The sequence below is a fragment of the Camelus dromedarius genome, chromosome 9 (assembly GCF_036321535.1).
Source record: "Camelus dromedarius isolate mCamDro1 chromosome 9, mCamDro1.pat, whole genome shotgun sequence".
NCBI lineage: Eukaryota > Metazoa > Chordata > Mammalia > Artiodactyla > Camelidae > Camelus > Camelus dromedarius.
In genome coordinates, this window is record NC_087444.1 from 4,339,222 (window position 1) to 4,366,082 (window position 26,861).

At 44.1% G+C, this 26,861-nt stretch overlaps 2 protein-coding genes and 1 non-coding gene across 5 annotated transcripts in view; 2 read left to right on the forward strand and 1 right to left on the reverse strand.

Moving 5' to 3' along the window:
- The window catches only part of ALG14 (ALG14 UDP-N-acetylglucosaminyltransferase subunit), a 78,973-nt gene extending 65,269 nt beyond the window's left edge, over positions 1 to 13,704 (reverse strand). Inside the window, exons 1-2 of the mRNA XM_010975408.3 lie at positions 13,537 to 13,704; positions 9,020 to 9,171 (exon numbers count right to left, since the gene is read on the reverse strand). Of these exons, the coding sequence (XP_010973710.1) occupies positions 9,020 to 9,171; positions 13,537 to 13,672 (288 nt within the window). The 5' untranslated portion in view covers positions 13,673 to 13,704. The remainder of the gene's footprint in view (positions 1 to 9,019; positions 9,172 to 13,536) is intronic.
- Positions 13,705 to 13,818: 114 nt separating this feature from the next.
- TLCD4 (TLC domain containing 4) overlaps positions 13,819 to 26,861 on the forward strand; it is a 78,434-nt gene continuing 65,391 nt past the window's right edge. The window contains exons 1-2 of one of the 3 annotated variants that reach the window (XM_010975378.3): positions 13,819 to 14,108; positions 19,031 to 19,223. The gene's annotated coding sequence lies outside the window, so the exon portion shown is untranslated. Of the gene's footprint in view, positions 14,109 to 19,030; positions 19,224 to 20,015; positions 20,255 to 26,861 lie in introns of those variants that run through there. The other 2 variants (XM_031457645.2, XM_064488744.1) reach the window with 2 other exon arrangements.
- TRNAA-CGC (transfer RNA alanine (anticodon CGC)) lies at positions 24,801 to 24,873 on the forward strand. The gene has a single exon. It is a non-coding gene; the product is annotated as a tRNA-Ala (tRNA).

Here is a 26,861-nt window from a genome sequence, read left to right on the forward strand (position 1 = left end):
AGCAGACCGCCGCTTTCCAGGGAGGAAGCTCTGGTGCGATTTTTCACTTCGCTTTATACAATACAGCTTTGGTAACTGGTTCTATTTGGAAAGGTTATGGTCCAATTTTTCTGAAAGATAGTACTTTACCTACTCTTTGTTTTAGAACTAATCCCAGTGGAAATTACATTTTCTTTAGAAGGCTTTCAAGGTATTTTTTTTTCACATAAGTAATTTCACAGCTAAACAGTCAGTTTTTGTTTGCTTAGCTTTCTGCTCCTCACCTTTCTAATTTCAGTTGCTTCATTTGAGTGGGACTGAGATCTTTCTCCCAAGGGAAGCCTGTTTCCTCTTAAAAAGCTAGTTAAACTACTTAGAGAAACACAGATGATAGTAGAACTAAAAAGTACACGAGGAATAATTATTCTTCACCTGCGTGTGACTGTAAGATGAATTACGAACCTAAAGATTTAAAATACCATCAAAATACACTGAATCAAAAGAATTAGGAGAAAGTTGAAGTTTCTGCAACAAAAGTAGTTCCTCTCTTATCATTTAATTAACAAGATCACATTAATTCAAAATTTTGCTTTACACTCTGCTATAAATTTATATCTAGCATAAATAGATAAATATGGACATTCACACATTTTTTCTATAAGCTAGCAAAAACATTTAGACATATTTTGAATAATTCCATATCAGAATACGTTATAAACCAACAGAAAATGCTAAGCTACTTGGGCAACTCTAAGTGATTAACAATGGGTCATCTGTAGCGTCTGGTTTCTGGGAAGATCTTCTGTCTGTTTCTGGGAGAGCAGGCTTGTGTTGAAAATGTGGGTTTTGGCGTCTCACCAGAACCAAGCGGGAATTGATGCGCTTTTATTCCTAACATGCTCTGAGCGCTGCGGCCGAGACACCGCGCCCTGCACTGAGTGCAGTTGCTGTTAATGCCTTCAAGTGGTGCAGGTTTTCTGGTTGGCTTAAGAAGTCTGAATAAATTAGACTCTAAAGAGACAGGCAAGGCCTTTAATCACAGGAGTATTATCTACAGCTGGGACATCATTGTTGGTACAGTTAAATCAGACTTAAAAAACGAGGAAAATTGTGTGGGTGGGGGTGCTATTTACACAAACGGTGCACAGTAGGCATCTATACAGAGGACATTAAAACTCTGCCTTAAACCAACCCCCAAACCCTCCTTCCATAAACAGATCAAGATGCTATAAGGTACATAATGAAATATTATTTTACCTGGGTGGGAAAGAAGGGCAATCCCTACTTGTCAGAAACAAGAAGAAAACGAAACAGGAGCAGACGGCCTGTGACGCTGGGGTTTAGGGAGAAAGACGTAACTGTGCCAGAAACCTGGAGCTGGGGTCTGGGCGCCCCGCAGGTGGTGGGGAGGTCTACACAGGGACACCAGGCTGACAGCTGATGTCTCCATGACAACAATATTTGAAAGCTGGAGTACCTTGGGCTCAGTTCTTCGTCCTCTTCTACTTCCTAACTACACCAGTCCCTGGGGCTCTCACCTAGTTTCTTGTTTTAAGTACTACCATTTAAACACAGATGGCTCCAAAATTCATATTCCACACCAGCCTCCCTTCTGAACTTCAGACTCATGTATCCAGCTGCACAGTCAACATCCTGGCTTGTGTGTTCACAGACATCCCACACTTGGCCCCTGCTCCCTCCTGCGATCTTCCTCATGTAAATGAATGGCAACTCCATTTTCCTGGGCCCTGTCCCACCCTCCGGTGAGCCTGCTCTAGCCTTGGGACCAGCCTCACCTACCAGGAGGCAGATACCAGCTGCAAGAAAACTGCAGCCACGCAGTTGGGGAATCTGGCCCACCCACTAGGAGGTCAGCTCCTGCCCTGGGACCAGCTGGGCCCTGGACCCACCCACTAGGAGACCAACACAAACTTTAGGACAGCCCAGACTCCACAAACAACTGTGACAGAACTAGCCCTACCCACCAGCAATCTGACATCAGCTCTGGGACCCCTGCCACCTGCAACCAGATCTCAGGACCTGGCTCTGCCTGCCAGTAGGCTGGCACTAGTCCCAGGACCTGGCTACACCCACCTGTGGGAGGGTACTAGCCGTGGGGTCTCCTGAACCCTGACTCTATCTATCAGTAAACCAGCAGTACCCTGGGCACGCCTGGGGTCCAGCAGTCAGCTACCCTGTGATCCAGTCCCACCAACCAGTGACTGGCAGCCTCTGCGTGCACAAAGCAGGGCCCGGCAGCCAACCATACTGAGGGCCAACCAAGCTGCCAGACTGCCCACATGGTAAGCCCGCCACAACGGGAAGACCCATGTGGCCCTCATAAGAGGAACCCTTAGAGCATACAGCTCTGGTGACAAGAGGGGAGAGTGCTGCTAGGACGCACAGGATGTCTCCCACAAGAGGCCACTTCTCCAAAGCTCGGAAATGTAACCAACCTACCAGACACATAGAAATAAAAACAGCAATTCAGGCAAAATGAGGCAACAGAAGAACATGTTCCACCTGAAGGAGTAAGACAAAACCCCAGAAGCCCTAAGTGAAGTGGGGACAAGCACTCTACCTGAGAAAGAGTTCAGGGTAGTGGTTGTGGGAGCACAAACCTGGGTTAACAAACTTTGATACTGTAATCATTGCTTTTACCAAATCATATTCTTACATTTATGTAAACACGTAAGAAATGTATCATCAAAACCAATGCTTTCTATATCTGTCATTATACTGCTCCTTCAAAGCAGAATGTCCAAGAGCATAAAAGGCTGAACTCTCAGCACCAGTCCCCACCTCATCTACGGGACTGAGCTCAGCAGCCTGGAAGCTGCTTTGCCAGCAGGAACCTGCTACAAACTGTCTCCTCGCCGTGAAAAGCAGAGACATGCTTTGCTCGCTTTGCTTAGCTCAAGGGCACAGATTCAGGGCTGCTTATGCTCATGGAAAACGGTGAGTCGTCCCTCGCCCTGACCGGCAGGACGTGCATCGCTCATCAGGCGCCGGTGGACAGCGCGGGCTGCTCTGGCTCACAGAAGACAGTGCCTTAGCCCTTAGCAGGGGACAGCTGGGCTGCTTCGCGTGCTTAGACAATTTCTGGTCATAGTATGGAGACTCTGTGCTGGTCTGGGTTTGCGTTATCAGTTACTCGGAACACTGTAACCTTGCTCATGATTGTTTGAGACTAAAAATAATTGCTTGTACCATTTAAGTATAAATCAAGGTTATAATGTTTCTGTTTTTCATGAACTGAAACTGCTGACTTGCATCCCTGCACGTACACCTTGCCCTCTATTCCTATGAAGTATTTCACTTTGATTCTTTTGTTTGGCTGTTCTCAATAAATACAAGAGCTTTGGAGGAGCTCGGGGAGTCAGTCTCCGGCTCCCTCTCACTCTCTTGACTTAATAAAGTCTTGAGTAATCTCGTTCTTCTGCGGTGGGACTTTTGCTGGACAAAACCCACGACAACCAGAACCCACAAGTGATCGTGAAGATGATCAAAGAACTTGAGAGAAGAATGAATGCACCGTGAAAAATCCTAAGTTGTTAACAAAGAGTTAGAATATATAAAGAACAAGCAGAGTCAAAGAATACAATAACTGAAATGGAAAACACACTGGAAGGAATCAACAGTGGACTAAACAATACAGAGGAACAACCCAGGGAGCTGGAAAACATGAAGTGGAAACCACTGATGCTGAACAGAAGGAAAGAAAAATGGAAAGAAATGAGAACAGCTTAAGAGACCTCTGGGATAACATCAATGCACTAATAGTCACATTATAGGGGTCCCAGAAGGAGAAGAGAGGGAGAAAGGGGGCTGAGAATGTATCTGAAGATACAATAGCTGAAAACTTCCCTAACCTGGGAAAGGAAGCACACACCGAAGTCCAGGAAGCACAGAGTCCTACACAAGACCACCCCCAAAGGGACACACCAGACACACCACAACTAAACTGACAAAAATTACAGTTAAAGAGAGACTATTAAAGGCAGAAAGAGAAAAGCAACAGGTTACATGGAAGAGAACTCCCAGGGGGCTATAGCTGACTTTTCAGCAGAAATGCTGGAGGCCAAAAGGGAGTGGCACAGTGCAGCTACAGCGACAAAAGGGGAAAGCCACAGCCAAGGGCACTTTACCCGGCCAGGCTCTTGTGCAGATTGGATGGAGAGCTCGAACGCTTCACAGACAAGCGGAAGCTAAGAGTTCAGTAAAACCGAACAGCACGGGTGGACCCTGAGGGCATTATGGAAGTGAGACCGAGACAGACGAACACCATATGATCTCACACGTGGAAGCTAAAGAAACAAAACCAAAACCCAAAAAAACCCAAGCTCATAGATACAGAGAATAGATTTGTCAGTTACCAGAGACGGGGCGCTGGGGCTGAGGGAAATGGGGAAGGGAGGTCAAAAGCTACAAGCTTCCAGTTATAAATACAGAAGCCATGGCGACATAAAATACAGCATGCTGACCATAGTTAATAATACTGTAAGAAAAAAACTTCAAAAAAGTAAATTTCATACTTACACAAATTCCTCCCAAGGGCAAAAAGTTGTATCTACTCTTCAAGTCACATAATGAGACCAGTGTAACCTTGACACCAAAACTAAGGGACAGCACGAGAAAGGGAAAACACAAGGCACTCTCTCTCATGAACATAAATGAAAAAAATCCTTAATGAGATGTTTATGAATCAAACCCAGCAATGTATTCAGATATAATGCACTTTGAGCAAACTGGGTTTATTCCAGGAATTCAAACATAGTTCATACCATGAAATTGTCCATATAAACAGAAAACAAAATTGGAAAAGCTATAATACCATCTCATACACAGAAAAGACATTTGATAAAAATCAACAACCAAATGTGATTTAAAATAAAATGCTTGGCAAATTTTTTAAAGCAGAAAGAATGCAAGGATGACCCCTACACAGCTCCTATTTGTTACTGTTCTAGAAGTTCTAACCCACAAAATGAGAAAAAAGAACTAAAAGATTTAAGATTACAAAGAAAGGATCACAATTACTACTATCTGCGGGTAAGATTATCTTCACAGATAACACAAAAGTATACAAATTATTAGAATTAGAGTATAGCAAGGTGGTGCTTACAAGATCACTTTACAGAAGTCAATTGTATTTCTATATATCGCAACACAGGAAATATCATTAAGAGATATATCACTTACAACTATAATAAAAAAAATACAAGGTACTGAGAAATAAGCAGAACAACAGGTACGCCAGACTCTTACGAAGAAAATAAGAAACGTTACTGAAAAGCATTAAGGAAGATCTGCACAACAGAGAGAAAGGTGGTGTTTCCAGACAGGAAGGCATCGTCAAAGAGATGTAAGTTCTCCTGAAACTGATGCACTGATTCAGTTCAGTTCAACCCAAAATTCCAACAGGGTTCTTCGTGAGCGTTTCAAAGCTAGTTCAAAAACACATGTGAAAAAGAGAAAACAATCAAGATACTTCTGAAGAGCAGAAGACCTTCATAACAAACGAACCAGTCGAAGCAGGAAGCTCAGATACAGACATACGTGCACAGAAACTCCATCCAACAGTGGGAGCGCTGCAGAGCTGCCGGTCCGCAGGCGAAGGACTTCTCAGTACCCATGCTGGGCCAGGGCCGGCGGCCGCGGCACGCGCCACGGCAGGTCTAGGGTGCTCGGTGTTCTTGGCGGACAGGGGCTCTGCCAGCAAGTGCATTGATCACTGCTGATCTCCTCAGGCAGACCCCACTTCTCCCCAGTCTGGGGAGCTCCGTGTAAGACACAAAGATAGCTGTCAGGGGCGCTAAGGGGCAGTGGAGAGAGACGAGTAAGTGGACTCCTCCTTGTGCAAGGCTCGGCGGGAAGGTGCCTCTCCGCCCCGCCTCCTCTCCCCCTCGTGCGGCTCACGGGGTGGTCAAAACAAAGGACAGGAGGCACGTGCACGCTACCCCCCTTTTAGGAATGGGATGGTGTTTTTTTCCCCTCTAACACGGGTTGCATTGCCCCAGCAGGAAATTAACTCACAGAAGAAGGAAGTCAAACAGACGTCCTCAGTCCTACACTGTGGTGTCACTTGGATAATGAGAAAAAAAATAATGACCCTTACAAAATCCAAAATCTTTGGCTTTCTTAATAAAGCGAATCAAACCCAGCTTACTGGGTTCTAAAGCATTATGATCCGCGGTGTAAAACAATCTTCTAAGTGTTTCACTAAACCATGATGTCACTCAGCAAATCGACAGCACACAGTGATGGACCTGGAGGGCAGTATTCAACACGTATGCTGAATTCAGTCTGGGGCCTCCAAGTTGGATACAACTTCAGAAAGAAAAGAACATGCACACTATTAACTGGGTATAAACAAAAATACCTGTTCCTTATGTTGAAAGGCAGTAAGAATTTTGTCATTATTTGATCTTTGTATTTTTAAGGAGTCTAAATTATGACTTTTAATATTTTTCTTGTGGGAAAATCACCATCATTTTCTCCAAACTCTCTACCAAGTCTAATATACACTCTGAGATAAGAGAGTAAATGGCATGTTTAGTCTCTGATGTCTTGGATAAGAATTCTCAGGGCATTCTTTTCTCACTGAGTGCTTTGAATTGTTAAAGAATAAACAAAAGAGGCAGAGTGGCCGGGGAACAGGCTTTGGAGAAGACACATGAGGTAAGTCCCACATACTTGGAGGGGTCTTGGCTGAGTTATTTTTGTCTCTGAGCCTCATTTATCTTATTTGTAAAATGAAGCTACTATTATCTGTTTCACACATTACTGAAAGGAATCACTGGCACACCCAATAGTTTCTACAATGAAAATTTTCACACTTGCTAAAAGGAAAAAGGTTGTTTTGCTTTGTATTAAACAGACTTTTCCTGAAATAGTCCTGTGCGTGTATGTGCACAGGGATGGACTGTGTCCTCCAAAAACCCACATCCACCTAGAACCTGTGAAAGCGACCTCGTTTGGAAATTGGGTCTTGCAGATGTAATCAAGTTAAGATGAGGTCATCCTGGAACCAGGTGGGCCCTACATCCAATGACTAGTGTCCTGATAAGAAGGGCACATGAAGACAGGCACAGGAATGCCCTGTGATGATGGAGGGAGAGACCGGAGTTATGCTGCTACAAACCAAGAAATGTCAAGGACTGCTGGCAACCATTGGAAGCTAGGGAGAGGCAGGAAGGATTCACCCCAGAGCCTCTGGAGAGGACATGGCCCTGCCCGTACCTTGATTTTGGACTTCTCACCTCCAGAGCTGTGAGAATAAATTTCCGTCGATTTCCTTAGTGGTATTCTGCGATGGTAGCCCTAGGAACTGACACACACTTTACTTCTCAAACAGAAACGTAGCATTTTGGCTCAGCTCCCACAAAGACAAAACATACTTGTTATTTATTTATTTATTTTTAAATGGCCAATTAGTAGCAGGCAGATTCCAATCTTGTCTGACGTGGATTTTCCGAGAATATATTTTAGCAGGGCACTACTTAGGGATGTTTACAAGTGATCAAAATGTAACTAAAACAGGCTTTAACTAAAATGGTCAATGGAGGATGAGCTCTCCTAGTGGATCCTGATTTCCAAGAAAGGTAAGAACCACCAAGACAGGACCCACATGGAAGCAGCTCTGAGGTCACTGGAGGCAGGACCCAGCACATGGTCCCGCATCATGTCCTCTCTGTGCACTAACTTCACTCTCTCTGTCTTTAGCCAGCAGGTGAAAACATGACTGCCAGCAGCTTCCAAGTTTTCCCCTTCATAGAGTTTGCCCCTGAAGAAAGACGACTTTCATTCTCTGGGTCAAGTCCACAAAGCCCAGAGGAACACTCTGAGTGGCCTGAGCTGGGGTAGCTGCCCCAGTGCGACTCCCTGTTGGAGCCCCGTGGTCCAGCAGGTGCCAGGGAGAAGGACAGATGGAGATGACCCAGCAAGGAGCAGCCAGCTCTGCATCCTTCCTTGATGAAGTAGTCTCGCTTTTCTCCCTTTCACTCCAGCTTCCGTCTAAAATGCTAAGATGAAGTGAGCAACCAGGGGGCAGAGAAGTAATTTTAAAGGCAGATACAAATATGATTTGAAGAATAAGAAGCAGTAATAGATAAATCAAATTATCAGTACATGCAGGATGGATTTGGAGATTGTCATTCTAAGTGAAGCAAGCCAGAAAGAGAAAGAAAAATACCATATGATACCACTTAATGTGGAATCTAAAAACAAAGAAAAAAGAAGACACTAATGAACTTATCTACAGAACAGAAACAGACTCACAGAACAGAACAGTAAAGAAACTTTTGGTTACCAGTGGCAGAAGAGGGTGAGAAGGGATAAACTGGGAGTTTAAGATTTGCTAATATTAACTACTATATATAAAATAGATAAAAAACAAATTTCTACTGTGTAGCACAGGGAACTGTATTCAATATCTTGTAGTAACCGATAATGAAAAAGCATGTGAAAACAAATATATGTATGAGTATGTATGACAGAAACATTATACTGTACACCAGAAATTGACACATTGTAAGATAAGAAAATAATAGGAATAAAATAAAATAAAGAGATCTAACAAAATATGTACAGGATCTACATACAGAAAACTGTAAGACTCTGGTGAAAGAAATCAAAGACGATCTAAATAAATGAAGAAAACTTCTGTGTTAAAAAAAATTATCAGTACACGTAATACGTTGATAAAGAACTTTAATAAAGAGCCAGTAAGCACATGAACTGGCTGCTTTACATACGTAAATATAAACAAAACAATGTTCGCAGCTGCAACTACTCAAAGACAATTTCCTCTATTGAAAAGAATAGAAGGGAAAGGAAGGAAAGAATCAAGCATTTTTATCTGAAGATTTATTTTAAAGATGTTTTCCTCCTTCGGTGGTAAAGGAAATATATTGCATCAGCAATAAACATTGACTGCATCGTGCGGGCAGGGCACTGAGGGGCCACAGGACTGTTTTCAGAGACAATTAAATTCAACATACAATTTGTAACTTTCTTAGAAATAGAAATTATCACTTACCGTATCACTGGGGTTTCTATCAGCTCGATTTAGCTCAAAAGAATTTATTTTACGGGCACTCATTTCATCACTGTCAGCAATGACGTAATGTCTAGGGGTGTAAGCGTCGGACAAGCTCTCGAGCAGTCTCAGGATCTCAGCGGTGTGCCCGCCTGGAGAAAAGAGTGGAAGGTCTGAGGTTAAGAAACCCATAACGGATATATCCATCTGACTATACTGTACTGACGCTGTATTTTGTGTAGTTCTCAAAAGACAGAAAGAATATTTGGAAACAATAATCTGTGCCCTTGTATAAACACTACTTTTATATGGGGGAAGAGGGTAATCAGTGTATAAAAATACAATCAGCACCAGCAGTAGGTTGTGCTGGGAAAGGTACAAAGACGTCTAGGACCCAGGTCCTGTTATTAAGAAGCCTGGTGGCAAAGGGACAAGATGCACACAGATCTATAAAAAACGATGCAAGACAGCAAGAAAAATTAAAATGAGGGAGGGTGGGGATGCAAACGGTTATGAAAAATCAATGTTCTAAGCATAAGGGGGATCCCTAGGATGGGCTGAAATGACGTGAAAGGTGAAGCCAGTGGACAGATAGGAGCAGGGAGGTCACGGAGCAGGGGTGAGGTTATCAGGACATGAGAAGGCAAGATCTGAGATGTGTGTCCAAGGGATGGTGGGAATACTGGGAAGAAGGATGGAGGGTGAGGTAAGGTCAGGAAAGTAGGTTGGAAAATTGCAAGGGAGTTGCTGAAGGTTTCTGTGTTGCAAAGTAACACCAGGGAGGCGTGAGCACTGACCCACGAGGCTCACGTCTTCCTGAGGAAGACTCGCGTTCACCTGCTCCTAACAGAGGTCTCAGCACTCTGCAGTCCTCAGATACTCACTAGCTTCACCCAACAGCTGTGGGTTCGATTTCTGAAGTCGTACAATCTCCAAAATTTTTATATTTTAATTTTAAAACCATGAATTTAAAAATCAACTGTGTTTACTGAGGTTTCCTTCAGGGAAAAGACTCAAAAAACATTCACCTATCACATTAACTGTATGCCGTACATGTGAAGCAATCCAACCCCTTAATAGGCCCTATCCTGCCTACTTAATATAATTGCACAATCTCTGGCCTCAGCCAGGTGGAGGTCCTCAACATCCTCTGTGATCATCTTGTTACCTCTTCCTGCCTCTGGTCACACGATGAAACTCCTCCCCTTCACCAGCCTTACTACTGTAAGAAAGCTTTCAATAGTGACACAGTGAACACACAGGATAGCCAAACAAATTAAGCATGTGTTTTCTCCAAATGCATATATTTTCTTATAGTAGAAGGGGAAAGATTACTCTAGATCCCAGAAGGAATTAGATTAAAAAATGAAATCAGCATAGAGTAAGTGTGACAGGAAGTACAACCATACTTCAGCTTTGTAACTTGTCATCCATCTCCTTATTCAAGGCAAGCAATTTACACATCTGACTTATGCTCATTTCAGTATTTTTGTTTTTAGCTTTGAAAAAGTGTGGTGGTTTGCAAATAGGTACTTGTTTTCACAGCTGGAACAATTAAGGATAGAACCTAACACATGACACCTTCCAGTGCAACTGAAACTTCATCTTACTTGCTTTAACAGTCTGTTGTTGTTGTTTTTAAAGAAACCCTCACTGGATAGATTCTTTGAAAATTTAACCTTGCTGCTGAATAAAATAATTAAAATGATGGGCTTAGTCTTCCATTTCACTCTTAAGATTTATCCTTTGGGAATGAAATCTCAGTTCTGTCTTAAAAGAAATCCAGAATCCAGTCACTTCTCACCACCTCCTTCGCTGGCGCTCTGTTCCAAGCCAAGTCACTCTCACTGGTCTGTTCCCCGTGCTGTACTTGTCTATGCAAGTGTCCACTTCAGTTCTACTCTCAACACAGCCTCTAGAGTGATCCTATTAAAAGGGGTGGATCAAATTACTTACTTCAGCTCAAAACCCTCCAAATGGTCCCCTTTCTCATATAGAATAAATGGCTTTTTGGAAGCAGACCCCTTATTGTTACCTCTTGGACCCTGTCTGCTTCCTCCCCCTTACTCAGTCTATTCCAGCCACTCCAGCCTCCTTGCTGTTGGGTATCTGGCATCTCCCCAGGAGGCTTTCCCTGACAATAATGCCTAAAACTCAGCTTCCTTTCTCTACTTCATAGTGTCTGTCACCATGTAACTTACTGTGCAGTCTGTTTGTTTTGTTTCTGTCTCCCCCTACCCTTGCCCCACTAGAAGGTGAACACCATGATGGCAGGGATTTTTGTTCATTTTGTTACTGCTGTACACCCAGTGCCTAGAAAACAGTAGGCACTCTCACTGAATGAACGAATGGATGACAGTTCAACAGTAAATCTAAAATTGCCTAAGGAGATCACACAGTGATTCAAAGAAAAGTAGTAATTTTGATTGATGTTCTTTGAATATAAGCCATCGATTAATATTTTATGGTAAGATTAAATATTTTTTGGTATTCAAGGTAAACACTGAAAATACCTTCCCCATCCTCCCAAATTTGGGGCATGAACTCTTAAATTATCTGCCTGACTACAAGTCTTTCTTCGATTTGGATGATTGAGGTCCTTGATCTCTACACATCCCAAATGGTTTGAATGACAGAGGGCACCAATGGCCAGACGTATTCTCAACCTTAGCTTTGGTTCTCAGTCCACCAAATCTACTAACGTCAAGTGAATGGCTCTAACACCCACCTATCCATCCATTTATTCAGGCCAGAAACCTAGACATCATTCCTGAGCCCACCTCTCCCTCACCCTCCACTTTCAGTCCACAAGTCTAGTGATTTTTATCTCCTAAACTTCACTTAAATGCATATACTTTTCTCCATCCCCACCCATCAACCCCAGTCAGGCTGTCACCATCTGTCATTGGAACTATTCCAAAGGCTCCTATCCTGTATCCCGACCTCAGTCTTTGTCGAGACGCTCTCTCGACAATGCAGACTGAATGATCTTCATGGAAGCTCAGATTCAGCTGGGTCACTCCCCATTTAAAAATACTTTAATACATCCCTTTGCTGCCAGGACTATCAATAGTCACCACTTATTAAATGCTTTACTATACGCCAAGCACTTTGCCAAACACTTTAAATGCTACCACATCTAGTCTCTCCTCATCTTTTCCCAATCCACATTTTTCAAGGTGGAAACAGAAGGCAAATTTGCCCAAGATCACCAAATTGGCAGGTTGCAGAGATGTGATTCTACTTCAGCGCTATGTCAGTTTAGAGGCATGTGGTCCTAATTTCTACATGGAAGGAAGCAGTGGGTAGTGCCCATAGCTCTACAGAGCAGGGATTAAAACAGCCTTTAGGATCGGCATTGGGCTTACTTCCCGACATCCAACTCGGTGCAACAGTGCCCTCTCACCTCTGGCCATTCTGAGTGCTATCACCTTCTCACACCCTCCTGGCCCTCAAAGCCCCAGCTCCCCAATGTCTGGCTAATTCTTAGTTATCTTTCAAGTCTCAGTTTAGACATCACTTCTTCAAGGAAGCTTCCTGTCTCAAGTTAAGATAACATGGGGCCCAGTCTAAAGACTTCCATAGCAGTTTTTACTTCCCAGGTGATCGCACTTATCTCATCATGGCAAGTACCCATTCTGTTTTTTGTTTTCTGTTAGTTCTTCCATATTCTCCATTTCATTCACTGTGCACCTTTCACATGCTTGGGACATAGCACTTCACGGCAAGGAGTAGTAGTCAGTTTTGTTATTTCCAGGAATTAGCTAAGTGGCCTCTCCTACACTCAAAATACATTAAGTGAACAAAGTAATGAATTATACTTGAACATACGTTTAGAACATCTGCTCATACTATAAGTATTATTCTATCTGGATGCAATCTCCTGGCATTTTAAAACGTACACAGAGATACATACATATATATATGTCCATTTGGCGTTGTAAGCGCCTCGGGAGCAGGTGGACTCCGTTTTAACTGTATTACCTGATAGGACAGCTTGTTGTTCATACTCTGACACAACATCCTGAAGTGTGTATTATTCTCCTATTAGCAGTTGACTGTTACTATCCTCGTGGATTTTGTATATGTATAGTTATAAATGTGACAATTCACTCTGTCTCATTTATCAGGTAGCATTCGTGACGCCTAAACTAATTCCAAAATGCCTCGGTGAATAATGGAAAACAGCAATTTTTATTCAGGGGAATTGCATGTTAGCATCAACAGGCTTTTGCGTCCTCTGTGTACGCTAACAACTTAAGAATATACGCTACAGAGAAGCTTAATTACAGACAAATGCAAGTTACTCATTTGTTATTACAGACGCGGTCTGGGCCGCATCAACAGACCAGCATTTCGCCCAGGCGGGGCGAACCAGCTCCGTTCACGCAGAGAAACTACAACTCCTAGCACGCAACGCGCCACAGAACGCAAGGGGCCCGGCGCAGAGCGCCGCGGCGCGCTCTGGGGTTCGTAGTGTCCGACCCGAGCCCGCCAGTCACCGCCCTGATACTCACCGGACCCAGCCACCACCAGGAGGCTGAGAGACCGCCGGGGCACAGGGGCGCGGGGGCGCAGCACTACCCACAGCCGCACTAACAGCAGCACGGCCACGGCACCTCCCGCCGCGGCGAGGATAAGGGCGCCATCCATTTAAGCAAAGGACGCATGCGTGCTATCCCCGGGCGCCGGCTGCCGGAGGAGCGGTCAAAGTTCAAAACTACGGGTGCTGCGGAGACCCAAACCTGAAGTGTGCGCCTCTTGGTGGGCGGGGCTTGCTTGCGCTGGGAGGAGTTCTGGGCCAGAGGCGGAAGCTGGGCTCCGACTCCTGCGGACTCCGGCACGCCTGCAGCCCCAGCGTAAGATGAAATTCGGGGACTGAAAGCGCTGGAGAAGTTTGATTTCTGACCGTGACGAGCTCAGGCCACCTGTGGGCCGTAAAGCCCCGGAGCGCCCAAGAGTGTTCCAGCTCCACCAACGATGTGAATTACACCTGGGAGCAATGGCATACATCGCTTTTTTTTTTTTTTTTAAATTCCAGGGGAAGCGTTTCTGTGGCACATACAGATGTTACTGAAAGTGTTTGCCGGTAAGAGGTACAGTGGTTCAGAAAACTGAATTTAGGGCCCTCTTCCAAATCTCCTCTTTCCCAACACTCATGTTTTTAACTTTTCTGGGCGTTTTCGCAGATCTCAGTGTGACCAGAGTAGCTGAGAGTGATCACTTCAAGCTATTGCCATGATCCTGAGAGGAATGGAAGCCCAGGGGCTCGGAGTGGCAGGACAGAGAAGGCATCGTCCTGCAGTTTATATTCAGTTGATTTTACCGCAAAGCCAACGCGTCCCCCAATACCAATTTTGGCTTATTTTTATGTCTACTTAATCCACATTGCAGCAATGTAAAAAGACAGATTAGAGAAGCCCTTCCACCCCAAGTGTAACTTGCCCTCAGGTCTCTATCGATCTGTAGGTTAGATGGGATGAGTATACAGATGAGTAAACCTGTCCGGCGTGGTGAAACAGCTTGCCCACGTGACATAGTGGCAGGTCTGCATTTAGAAACTCGAAATCCTGACTCCCGCTGCACAGGAGTATTGCAGTGTGTGTTCCTTTGCCGAATTCTAACTTGCTTGATTATCACACTCACTTAGAGCCTAGAAGGTATTTTTAAAAATGCAGCCTCTCAGGATCCTCCTGGGAGATAGTGAATCAGAATCTCCACGGGAGAGGCCTGGGATCTGCCCATCTGAGCAATGAGTCCATTTCTATCAGCAGGCTAGCTTGGGAAACATTTAGTCATTTTCTGGCTAAGGGACCTCACAGCACTTCCTACATTCAGTCTTCCATCAAATCCTCCTCACCCTACATCCTCACAATAAGGCCCCAAGGTGAATATTACTCCCCTCTTTACAGATAAAGAAAAGGATTCTATAAAAGTAAATGATTTGCCTAAGATTACTTAGCCAATAAGTTGTGGAGAAAGTTTATAGTTGTGGATTTCAAAGTCAGTGCCTCTCAAATTTTGATGGAATCAGAATCACCTGGGCGTTCAAATACATAGTTGGAAGTCCAGAGGTAGGGCCTCTGGCACCGTATGAAAAACAGCTTAAGAATGTTACAAAGGATGTGGTTTTCTTTCATCTGCCTACTCTGTCATTCCTAGCAATGGCTCCAACCTAAGACTCTCCCCTCTTACTTAAAAGAGGACATGAGTGGTCTCAGAAAGTACATTCAGACTGGGCAGTCTGCAGATTTCAGGAGGTCATCTAGTCATTGGGTCTTTTTTTTTAAGGGTGAGGAATCCTTTTCCAAACCTCTCACAGCAGATTTTCGCTCCTTCTGACCATACTTATATCACTGGCCCATTCATAAAAAGAATGATACTTCAAAGGTGGCTGGGGTAGGATGGAAGATGACACACAACTCACCTGCTGTTTCTGGCTCTTTGGTGGAGGGCGGGTACTGAACAAAATGGGCATTCTCTTGGAGAGGAGGAAGCTGGAGGAGGGTGAAGGAGAGATGATTGCTGGGTGGACAAATCAGAGCGTTTGGATTGCTGCAAGGATAATGTGTCTGAGGTGGCATTGTAAACGTACAGAGGCCGTGCAGGTGTTCAGCATATTAATAATGTTTAGGCTCAAAGCCCCAGAAGATACCCCTGCATCCCCAAGTACCTATCCCCTCCCTGCTGTAATTACCTGTATCTGTCTGAAAAATCAGTTTGCCCACACTTGGTATGCAGCAGGAATGAATGCGGATGATCAGGCATTTTAGTGGCTGCCTGTAAATGCAGAGAATAAAAGAGGGTGGAGTAGCAGGCATTGTTTGGAGTTATTGGTTGAGTTATTGTGAATTAAGGCTAGAGTCCAACTGTGCCATGTTCCCGATGAGGAAGCTGAGAACTGCAGGGAGGAGCTAGGTGGCAGGCAGGGATGGGAACAAAGTTGGGAGCTCCTGATCAAAGTAAATGCTGGGTGAGCTGGACCATCCCGGGCTGTGACAGGCACGGAATATAGATGATCGAGAAGTCAAGAAGCTGTACTGGATTGGTCAGGAAAGGCAGGGCTGAGCGGAAAAAAGCAACAACTCAGGTTTCTCCTAGGGAGGTAAGTTCCACTGACAATGCAGATAAGAGATGTACAGAGATAATTTTTAGTGCTCTGAAAAGCATGAAAATGTATTAATAATTGATAAGCTGAATAATAATATTGAGCTATCATCAATCATAAGTAAAGTCTGCCTGGGAAGTGATTTTTATGATCTTCTTAAATCTGTATCCTAAAGTTTCTATGGCAAATATCTGTTATTCATGAATATTTTACAGATTAAGATTATTTTGCACTATTGAATAGGATTGTTCTTGCTGATTTATTCAACATATTTAATGATCACCACTGTGTGCTAGACTTAGGTAGAGGAGCTCTCGTGTGAATAGGACAGTTGTCCAGACAAGAACCTTGGACTAGGAGGATGACAGTGGGAGGCGGAAGAGGGTCAATTTGAGATATATTTGTGGATAGAGTTGCTAAGACTTGTTGATGGATTAGATATTTGGAATCTAGATGGCTCCTAGATTTTTGGCTTCAAAACTGGTTGGATGGTGTCATCTGCCAAGAATAGACAGACAGAAAGAGAAGCAAGCTTTTGTGAGTAGAGAAAGAGGAGAGGATGAAAATGAAGTGTCCTGTTTTGGGTGTTAGTCTGAATAGCCTGTTAAACATGCACGTGGTTATGTCAGATAGGCAGTTTCATGTACAATTCTGAAGCTGGGGTCAGAGCTAGAAGTGTACATTTAGAATTCAGCATATAGATGGTATTTAAAGCCGTGGGCCTGGGTGAGATCACCCAGGGAGGAGGTTTAGGTCAGTCCTGTCCAGCAGAACTTTCTGCAGTGATGGAAATAGTTTATGTCCATGTTACCCACTATACGTACGTATCTGCTGAACACCTGAAATGTGGCTAATGCAACTGAGGAACTGAATTTTAATTTTATTTAATTTAAATGATTTCAAATTTAAATTGAAACATCAGCTCGTGGCTGCTGTATTGGACAGCTCAGGATAGAGAAGAGTCTGGGGTCATTAACATTTAGAGGTCTGGTCAAGGAGATGGGGCCAGCAAAGAAGATGAAGAAGGAAAATCCAGGGAGATAGGAGGAAAATCAGGAAATAATGGTGTCCACAAAACCAAGAGTGGAAGTTGATTCAGGAGTGGGAGTGCAGTCAGCTACGTCACATGCTCTGATAGGAGGGATCAGGTAACTTGGGAACAAGTTGGTCACTGAGAATTTAAATATGAGCAGCATTTCTATGGAATAGTGGTTGTAGAAGGCAGATGGAAATGGGCAGAGGAGAGAATGGGAGAGAAAGTAAAGCAGTTTCTGTAGACAATCATTTCAAGTTTTTCTTTGAAGGGGAATGGATAAATTAGATGGGAAGTGGAGGATAATTTTTTTGTTTCAACTTTTAAAAAACTTTCCATAAATAGCTTCATTTAGGTTAGTTTTTTTTTTTTTTGGAGGAGAGTTTGTAATCAAGGAAACATTTTTTTTAAGGTAGGAGTTAACTGACATTCGTTGGATGTTAAAAATGATCCAATAGAGGAAAATTGATGCAGGAGAGAAAGGAAATGAGAACAGGAAAAAATTCTTTTGAAAATGAAAAGAGTTGGAACCTAGAGCACAAGGGGAGTGGCTGGGCTTTGGTAGGAGGGACCCTTACTCATTGGTGACAGGATGGAGGGCAGGGATACAGATGTGGGTCCTGGGAGGCTTGGTGGTGAATACATAAGGGAGTGGAGCCTGAGGGTACAGAAGAGTATGAGAAGCTCAAGGAGTTAGAAAGTATGACATCATCTCGAAGAGTAATTGGCACGCTCACCAGGGTCAGCCTGGGGTTCCTGGGCACATTGGGGTGCCCATTTGAAGCTTGTGATAACAAACAGAGAGAGAAACCAGCCAGCATAATTTTACGCCTTTTTCCCCCACTGGAAAAGGCAGATAGTTTAACCAGAGTTAGATTTTTGACAGGTGACTACATTAGAGAGAGAAGATGCTTTTCAGGGAGTGAGGTCCATGGAATTTCCCCTGGACGTAGTGGAAAGTGAAGATAGAGGAGTGGAGATATAGGGGAAGTTGGCAGCTTACAGATCAGGAGTTTCCAAAGGTGCAGGGAAGGGTTTGAAGGGTGATAAGGAATGGGAATTGGGACAGATCAGGGGATTTACAAGTAACTACACAGACAAGAATCAGGATGATAATGGGTCATCTGAGAGGCTTCTGGGGTTTGAAGTAAATAGGGATGACGGCAGGCTCTCAGCTGATTTCAGTTCATTTCTCCTGGTACCTCTTATGGGCTGCACGCTGGGCTCGACCGTGGGGGATACGGTGGTAAGGCGGGGACATTTCACGCACAACGGTGACTTAGCAGTGGTCCTGGCTCTGTGAACTGCGTAGACAAAAGACATCTCCCCACCCTGTGATGGGCTGCTCTGAAGTGTGGGCCACTGGGAAGCCTGGCAGCGAGGCCCTTCCCACCGGAGTTCAGCCATCTTCAGTCCTAATGAGGGTGGCAAGTAAGACTGAAGCTCTTCTGCAGGAGCCAGGCAGACCCTGTTTGGGCAGCGCTATGTTTCTGCACGTAACACTGCTTATCTTTGAAATCTGTCGAATTAATTTTCTCCTCATCCCAACCCCCCCACCCCCAAAGCCTCCGCTCAGCACCTCCGTCGAGTCCATCTTTTCTTCCCCATCATACATCTGCCCTTTTTCCTGTGTCTTTCTGAAATCCTTTTCTGCTCCATAGACTTTTTTTTTTTCGTCCTTGATAGAAACACACAAATTATGTCATGACCCTTGTCTGACTACATTATTGCTTAACTCTATATGAAGAGAAAGAAATTCTTACCCAGGATCACAATGTAGTCTCCCAGTCAGCCAGCATTTGTGTACTTTTTCAAATGCTTCTCACCCCTGTCCTGTGAACTTAAGTACTATTATTATCCCATTTTGTAGGTGAGGAAATTGAGGCTGTACCACGCTAAGTCAGCACTGCTGGTGCTTTGACTTGACTTCCTGTGGATGTGCTGTGGTCATCTAGCGGCTTCAGGAATACAGTGATGTCACTTAGGGAAGGTAATTAATGCAGAAGACATGTTACACTAAGAAGGTGATAAGAAGAATGTGGTTCACAGAGCGCCCCCTAAAGGTTAGTGTTATTTTCTCTCTGAAGTTCTGTGTAAATAATCGGGGAACATACTTCTCAGCAGCAGATGGGTAGCTCCTGCTGTACCCTTTAACCTGATTCCCTCTCAGCATCTCATGGTTTATTTAATATCCTGTTCATCTTGCAGCAATATTAGGTGCCCTCCTCATTGTCAATCCCTTCTCAATTTGTTACAAACAAGCTTGGTAATTTACTGACAAAATTTTGGGGGGTAGAACTCTCAGATGACTTAACTATTTCTCAAACTTAAGATTCCCTTCTGCACACCAGTACTCCAGTGGGATCTTTGCTGGTTATATTTGTTTGGGAGTAAGTTAAAAGAAACTTAAATGAACCTGAGAAAGTCTTAACACTTTGTAATGCTTTATTGATGTTTACCTAGGGAACTGTGGAATAACTGTGTCTAACTTAGAAATTTAAAAGAAGCTCTAAATTTCCCTCTTTGAAAAGATGCTATAAACTGAACAAAACCTTTTATGGTCAGTTTCCTCCATCAGTTATGCCCTCTCTCCTGAATCTGTAACCACTGGCTCTCATTGTGTCTTCATTCTTAGCGTATAAAGTGCAAGTCTTCCCCATTAAAAAATAAAAACATAAACAATAAAACTCTCCCTCAGTCAGTCTGACCCAGCGTAAATCCCATAAACTGCCAGTCGGGCACAGCCCAGCCACATTAAAATGGTGCTCCAGTCTTGAACCACACCTTTCATCCCTTTGCCAGGGTGTTTTTCCACTCTCAGTCTATTTTTATGCAGTTGGGCTATTTCATGGAACTGAAGCCTTCTGGTGTGCACAGAACAAAGTTATTTTTCAGATGTTGAGAGGCAGTCATCCTGAACATGTAGCCAGGCAGCCTGCCTTTGGTGGACTCCAGGCATATGGAGGCTCCTCTCCGCGTGTGGGGGAAGCGTGGCCCTCCCAACACCGCTGAAGCCCGGTATTGACTGACACAGGCCTTGCCCTGGAACGACCCTGTCCTGTGCACACCGAGACCTCTGTAGTGTACTGACCCGGTGAGTTTCTGGGTGAGAGCTTGGCTGAATTAGTGCAGTGCAAGATGCACATTATATGGACCTGGAGACGATCACACTCAGTGAAGTAAGTCAGACAGAGAAAGGCAAATAGCATATGATCTCACTTATATGTAGAATGTAAAAATAGTATAAAAGATCTTATTTACAAAACAGAAACAGACTCACAGACATAGAAAACAAACTTACAGTTACCAAGGGGGGAAGGGGAGCAGGAGGAATAAATTAAGAGTTTGGAATTAACAGATACATAGTACTATATATAAAATAGATAAACAACAAGGCCTACTGTGTAGCACATGGGACTGCATTCAGTATCTTGTCATGACCTATAAAGGAGAAGAATCTGGAGCTACGTATATATATATATATATATATATATATATATATATATATATATATATATGTATATCTACACCACTTTCGCATGTACCTGAGGCTAACACAACAAGGTTACCATCTTAGCTCTTCTTTCCTAAAAAGTCAGTGTTCTTAAAGACTGGTCCATGCTTGCTGTCTCATTTTTCTTTGTTCATTTTCATTCCTTAATTCACTGAAATCTAGCTTCTGCCATAATTATTCACTAGTAACCTCTAGATTTTCAAGTCCAAAGGAAAACCCTTTTTAAAGTTTTCTTGTCTTCTGTTGGGCAACTGAAGTTTTTTTCTCCCGTTGACTTTGATTACTCCATTTTCTTCTTCCGATTTTCCTCATCTCGCTATTTTTCTACCTTCATATCCTTCCTGGGTTTTTTTTTTTTCTCTATCTACTTCCCTTAAAAATTTTATAAAACCCCTCTATTTAAAAATATATATTCAGAAAAGTACCGGAAATAATAAAATGGAAGCTTGGGTACCCACCAGCTTGATTTTGCTTCTTCCTTTTTTCACACTGTCATTCTCTTTCTCGCTAAGAATCAGAATCCTTGTTTATCCCCAGCCCCCTTTGGTCTTTGTGTTTACCCTTGGGTATCTTTGCTGCTTACTTTTTGAGGCAGGTAAATGGCTGTCACCATAAAGTTCATTCTCTTCTTTCTGGCCACATGGTCACTTAGCTGGAGATTACATTCTTATCCGCGTGCAGCTGGGTATGATTCTGTGGGTAAGTCCTTGCCAGTGGACTAGAGCTGGAAGTGACTGAGTGCAGCCTTCCCTTTTTAAAGAAGAAGGCTTGCCTTGGACTGCTTTCTGTCCCCCCCGTGGACATGTCTGTGGCCAGCTGTCACCATGGAAGGGAGGAAGACTTAGCAGGAGAGGGTGGAACGAGGTAGAAGGAGTCTGGGTCCTGAATGACTTCACCGAACAGAGCGCCTTGTCGGTCTAGGCCCGGCTGTTATGTGAGGAGGAAAGAAGCTTCCGCTTTCTTTACGTCACTGATGCCTGGAGTCTCTTTATTGCGGCAACTTAGCAGTTACTCTAATACGAAACTTGATACCTGGAAATTGGGGACTTCTAACCGGATCTTCAAACACACAGCGTTACCTAACCAGACAGACAATTGGCTATGAGGAAGCAGATCTTGCAGGCTGGAAAACTGGTGATCCTTGTAATACTATTGCAGAATATTTTGAAAAATTTTCCTGCTCAACTTGGACAGCTAACCATGTTCCTTCCATGGCTGAATTTGAGGGGAAGCACTTGGAGAGAACCAGAATATAAGTTTGTAATAGTTGCTTCTTGCTGAATTTAGCAAAATTTTTCAAGAAAGAAATGAGCTCACATAAGAAATAAGGGGTTTGCAAGCAGAGATGGAAGGAAATAGAGTGTATAGAACATTGGGAACTCACAGGATTGGAAGATTCAACTATTTCTGCAGCCCTCACAGGAGAATAAAAGACTGTTTTTCAGAGGCTTTCTTAAAGCCCTCCCATTAAGATTCCTCAGCCAAAGAAAGAAATCCAGCCTTCCAGCAAAGATCAGATGAAGGGTGCTGCCCTCACTTCTATTTTAAGATCACCTCGAAGTAGCCACAATTAAAACAATGAAAAGAGGAATGGGTAGAACATGGAAAGCGTGGAATAAGCAAGTTTAAGAGTTAGGCCCGAAAAAGAACTTTGGTATCATTTCTGGCACGTAGACTAGAGATGAATAGCTCAGAAGCCTATGAAGTTTTTGAGGAAATTGTATTGCTAAAAAAACCAGAAACCTGACCTGCAAAAGCCATTCATTGTTTGTGTCTTTCCTCAAGCAGTCTCCAGGAAAGCTTAGTCTCCAACATCCTCTTCAATTTTGAACCTGGTGAATAATGGACCAGGAAGAACCTCCCAGAGGGTGAACCCAGGGGCACTGCGGGCATCACCAAAGGCACCCAGATGGGTTCATCAGAGAACTTCCTCCGTGGCCAGGGCAGAAAGTTCTGTCTGGAAGGAAAGCTATTAAGGACTACTGGTCGCTGTGTGTTTCCTGTTCTTTCCTTTTTCAAATGGAAGTTTTTATTGCGGTTGTTCCATTCCTGATCCACCACTGAATATTGGGCGCAAAGTGAGGATCGAGTAACTGTTTTTTAGTTTATAGGTTGTTGGACTATATGTAGCCGTCCGTATCTGGACATGACAGAGAAGGCTGTACTTTTCGCAGACGGCAGACCTTGAGCTGGCTACGGAGATGGATGGGCCCAGGATGGCCTCCGTAGGGAGGGAGGCTGAGGCGTATGGGAAAAAGAGTACACTCAGATATTGGGGTGGTCTGAGGGACTGACTGAGCCCTTAGTTTACCTTCACCTAATTACTGCAGTCTCCCTGAGGGTTCTGATTCGTTTATTTACAAACCTATCACCTGCATGTTGACAGCTTTCAAATTTGTCCAGTCGGGCTTCTCTTTTATATTCTAGGCCTGTGTTATCCAAATACTGGGCGCCGTGGCATGGATTTAACACAGCAGAAAGCTTAATCGCACCGTGTCCGAGACTGACATTATTTCATTTCTCCTTAAACATGCACCCCCTCTGTGAGAGACTGCGATAAGTGGTCCCAGGCGTGTCCGTTGCATTGTGACTTCTCTGTTCTTCCATCCGAGGGGTGGACCCCAGCCCTCCAGCTCCCTGTGTCTGGGCTGGCCCCGTGGCTTGCTTTGATCAGTCACACGCAGCAGAAGTAGTGACGTGGGAAGTACGAGCCTAGACCTCAAGAGGCCTTGCACGCTCTGCTCCCACTCTCTTGGAAAGCTTCTGCCATCATGGGAAGAAACCTGGGCTAGCCTCTTTGAGGACGAGAGGCTACTTTGAGAAGGATGCCCAGGTGACATCCAGCACCAGCCACCAACACGGCAGGCAATGTAATTTGCAAGGCCCAATAGGGCCCCTTATTTTATAATTATTAAGAAGCTCAAACAGCAACGGCAGAGCAGTGAACCGAGCACAAGCCGCGTGCCCACGCTGCTGGCCTTGACCGCTAGAGAAATCATTTTGGGTCTGCAGGCCCTTGCCAAGCTGCCGAGGCCGACCGTCACCACATGAGTGAGCCCAGGCAGAAGCAGCAGAGGGACTCCCCAGCCAAGTCCCAGTCCACACTGTTGGCCCACAGACCTGTTAGCTAATAAATGATTGTTGTTTTAAGCCATGAACTTTGGTGACAGTTTGTTTAGGCAGCAATGAACAACTAAGGCGTCCTTAGAGTCTCCTCTCCTGGATGGTGACAGCCTGAGTCAATCAAACTCACCATGGTTTACCCTCATCCTATGAGGCTCAAGGGATCCTTTTTGCTGTCTACTTCCCTGTGTGTTCTCTTACCCAGAAGTATGGGTTATGGAGTCAGGCTACCTAGGTTTAAATTCTAGGTCTTCCCATTACTAATTGTGTGACGTTAGACACGTTATTTTACCTCTTCGTGCCTCAATTTCCTTATCTGTAAAACAGAGATAACCCTATCTTTTTTATTAGGGCCTGTGAAGGTTAAATGAGTAACACGAACAGCACTTAGCACAGTGACTGCTCAGTGAATGTTAGTTATTATGATCACCTTGGATTCAGCACACTGTGCCTGAGATTCAGGGTGAAACTTGCAGGAGAACTTAGAAGACGTCTAGGGTGGTACAGGAACAGGATTCAGAGAGGTAAGGAAAACAGACACGGTCCGAGAGAAACTATAGAGTAGTATGAAGTTAGAACCTTGATTTCTGGCATCAGACTTTCTTCCCTCACATCTCAGCCCTGCTGTTTGTTGTCTCTTTGGCGAGTTATACTGAGCCTCTAGGTCTTGATTCCATCAACTGTAAAGTGCGGACAAGGAGAGGGAATCTCTTACAGCAGGAGGCTTGAGTGAGGATTGAATAAGTCCTGTAGGCCTGGCTCACGGAGCCCGTGAGCCTGGCGTGTGGAATATGCCCACCACGTGATACATGAAGTGAGAGTATTGATCAGGAAGGCAAGCCAGGAGCACTTTGAGAGGAGAATTACCAAATACAGAGTAACTGGGTGCAAGACTGTGAGCAGGACATGAGAGAAGAGAACAGGAGCCAAAGAGAAGGTGAACAGATTCAGTTTGGAGATCAAGGCAGAAGTGAAACCATCCTAGACCATTGGTTGCTTGTAGGGAGGGTGTAGCTCAGTGGTAGAGTGTGTGCTTCGCATGCACAGGGTCCTGGGTTCAATCCCCATTACCTCTGTTTAAACAAACAAACCTAATTACCTCTCCCTCCCCGCCCTCGGCCAAAAAAAAAAAAAGACTTTGGTTGCTGCATCAGAAAGCCTGGAGTATGTATTGCATACTTCTTAAACCGCTCTGCAAACTACAACAGCAACGCAGAACATATTCTAGGAGCGGATACTGGATTAGAGGGAACAGCTCAAACAGTTCTCAGCTCATTCCACCAATTAGCCTTTAAGGGCTCCCTCCATTTTTAGGTTGATTCTGTTCTCGTCTTCTCCTTCCTCAACTTTTCTTTCCTTCCGCAGCTTTGGGGAAGACAGGAATCTTGGAAAGGCAGCCATTGTCAGTAAGTCTGAAGAAATCATGACCTAGATATCAGTTGAGATCATCTGTTTTGTACTTTAACTAAATAAGATTGGTTCAGGCCCCTATCACACAACTCTTAAACAAAGTTCAGTGTCTCCCGAAGTGTTCTGTCAATTTTCCAGATACCCACAATTGCAGCATTACCTCGGGCCCTGCTCCTGCGGTGGGTTCCGTTGCTGGGCTGTCTCCCTGTTCCGGGTGTGTTGCCTCCCGCCTGCTCCTTTTTGATGCAGCAGCGGAACTTGGCACTGGTGCCGTGATTTCTCCGCTTACTCCGCCGCCACCCCTGCTCACAATGTGTGTGTGCTCTGGGGAGCTGTGGTGGGCTAGGGTTAGTGGGAGACTTACTGAGGATTTGGGGGACGTGAGGGGGGTTGAAGAATGCAGATAACTTAGAATACCGTCCACGACAAGTATCTTCCATGTGTTATAAAGTTAGGTATTTTATGAAGCTACTCTGCCTTCTGTCTCTTTTCTTTCTCTCTGTCTTCTATTTTCTCCCCCACTTTTTCCATACCCCAAGTGAATTTCTTTTGTAGAACAGTCTTTCTTTTATCATCCTGTCCCTTGCTAACCCAAGTTCTCAAGTGCTCCATATCTGTCCATAAAGATTCATTGAGGTGTATTCCTCTGAGAAGAATTCTTGTATCAGCTGCTGAGAGAATCAGTTTACTGTCACTGCAGTATCCAGGTGTCATGAAACCAGGGTAGGGTCCAGGGGATAGTTCTGGATTAGATGAGGTGTAATCTGACTTATCCAAGAAAGGTCGCAGTCCAAAGTTAGGGGAGGAGGGCAATGTCATAGGGAAACCAAGATCACTTCCAAAGAGTAGTATAAATGTCAGACTTAAAGGGGTGAGTGTGAGGTTGCAAATAAAAGAGGAGGCCCGGGATCTAGAACAAAGGAAATCAGCCAGAAGAACTGTATTGTACACGCTTGACTCCTTGTGAAAGGAGATTGTGTCTCACGTATTTTTATGGACGCACCACTTAATACAGTACTGGACACAGGAGATGTTTGATAAACTCAACCCTAATCAGTCTTCCCTGGAAGATCTCATAATCTCCTTGGGCTTTGATCCCCCATTAGTAAACTGAGATGATACTTTCCACATTTTGGAAAGAGGCTGTCTGGGATGAATTGGGGCTTTGCCACTCACTGACTGTATCATCTTGGGAAAGTTGCTTGATTTCTCTAAGCCTCAAGTTTTTTTCTTCATAAAATAGGATAATGAAGGGTATTTAAAACAGCGCCTGACACATAGTAAGTACTCAGTTAGGGTGAGCTATTACTACACAGCTCTTGTGCAAATCAAGAAAGATTGACATAAATAACGATCTAGCGCGGTAACTGTTAGCACACTGGGCTTCCTTAGTGACTCTCTGCTAACCCTTCAAGTGCAGCTCAAATCCCCCTGTATAATGCTTTTCTGGAAGCATTCCGTACATTCCACACGCAGTTGGCCATTCTGTTAACTGTGCTCACATAGTCCGCTTTGACTTACTAGATACCATGTAATTATTTAAGTTCTCATCTCCTCTGCTAACCTGGACTGCCTGAGGACAGAGGCTATTTCATAATCCACCTAAACATAGCATGAATAGATACTGGTTGACTGATTGAATGACTACATTCAT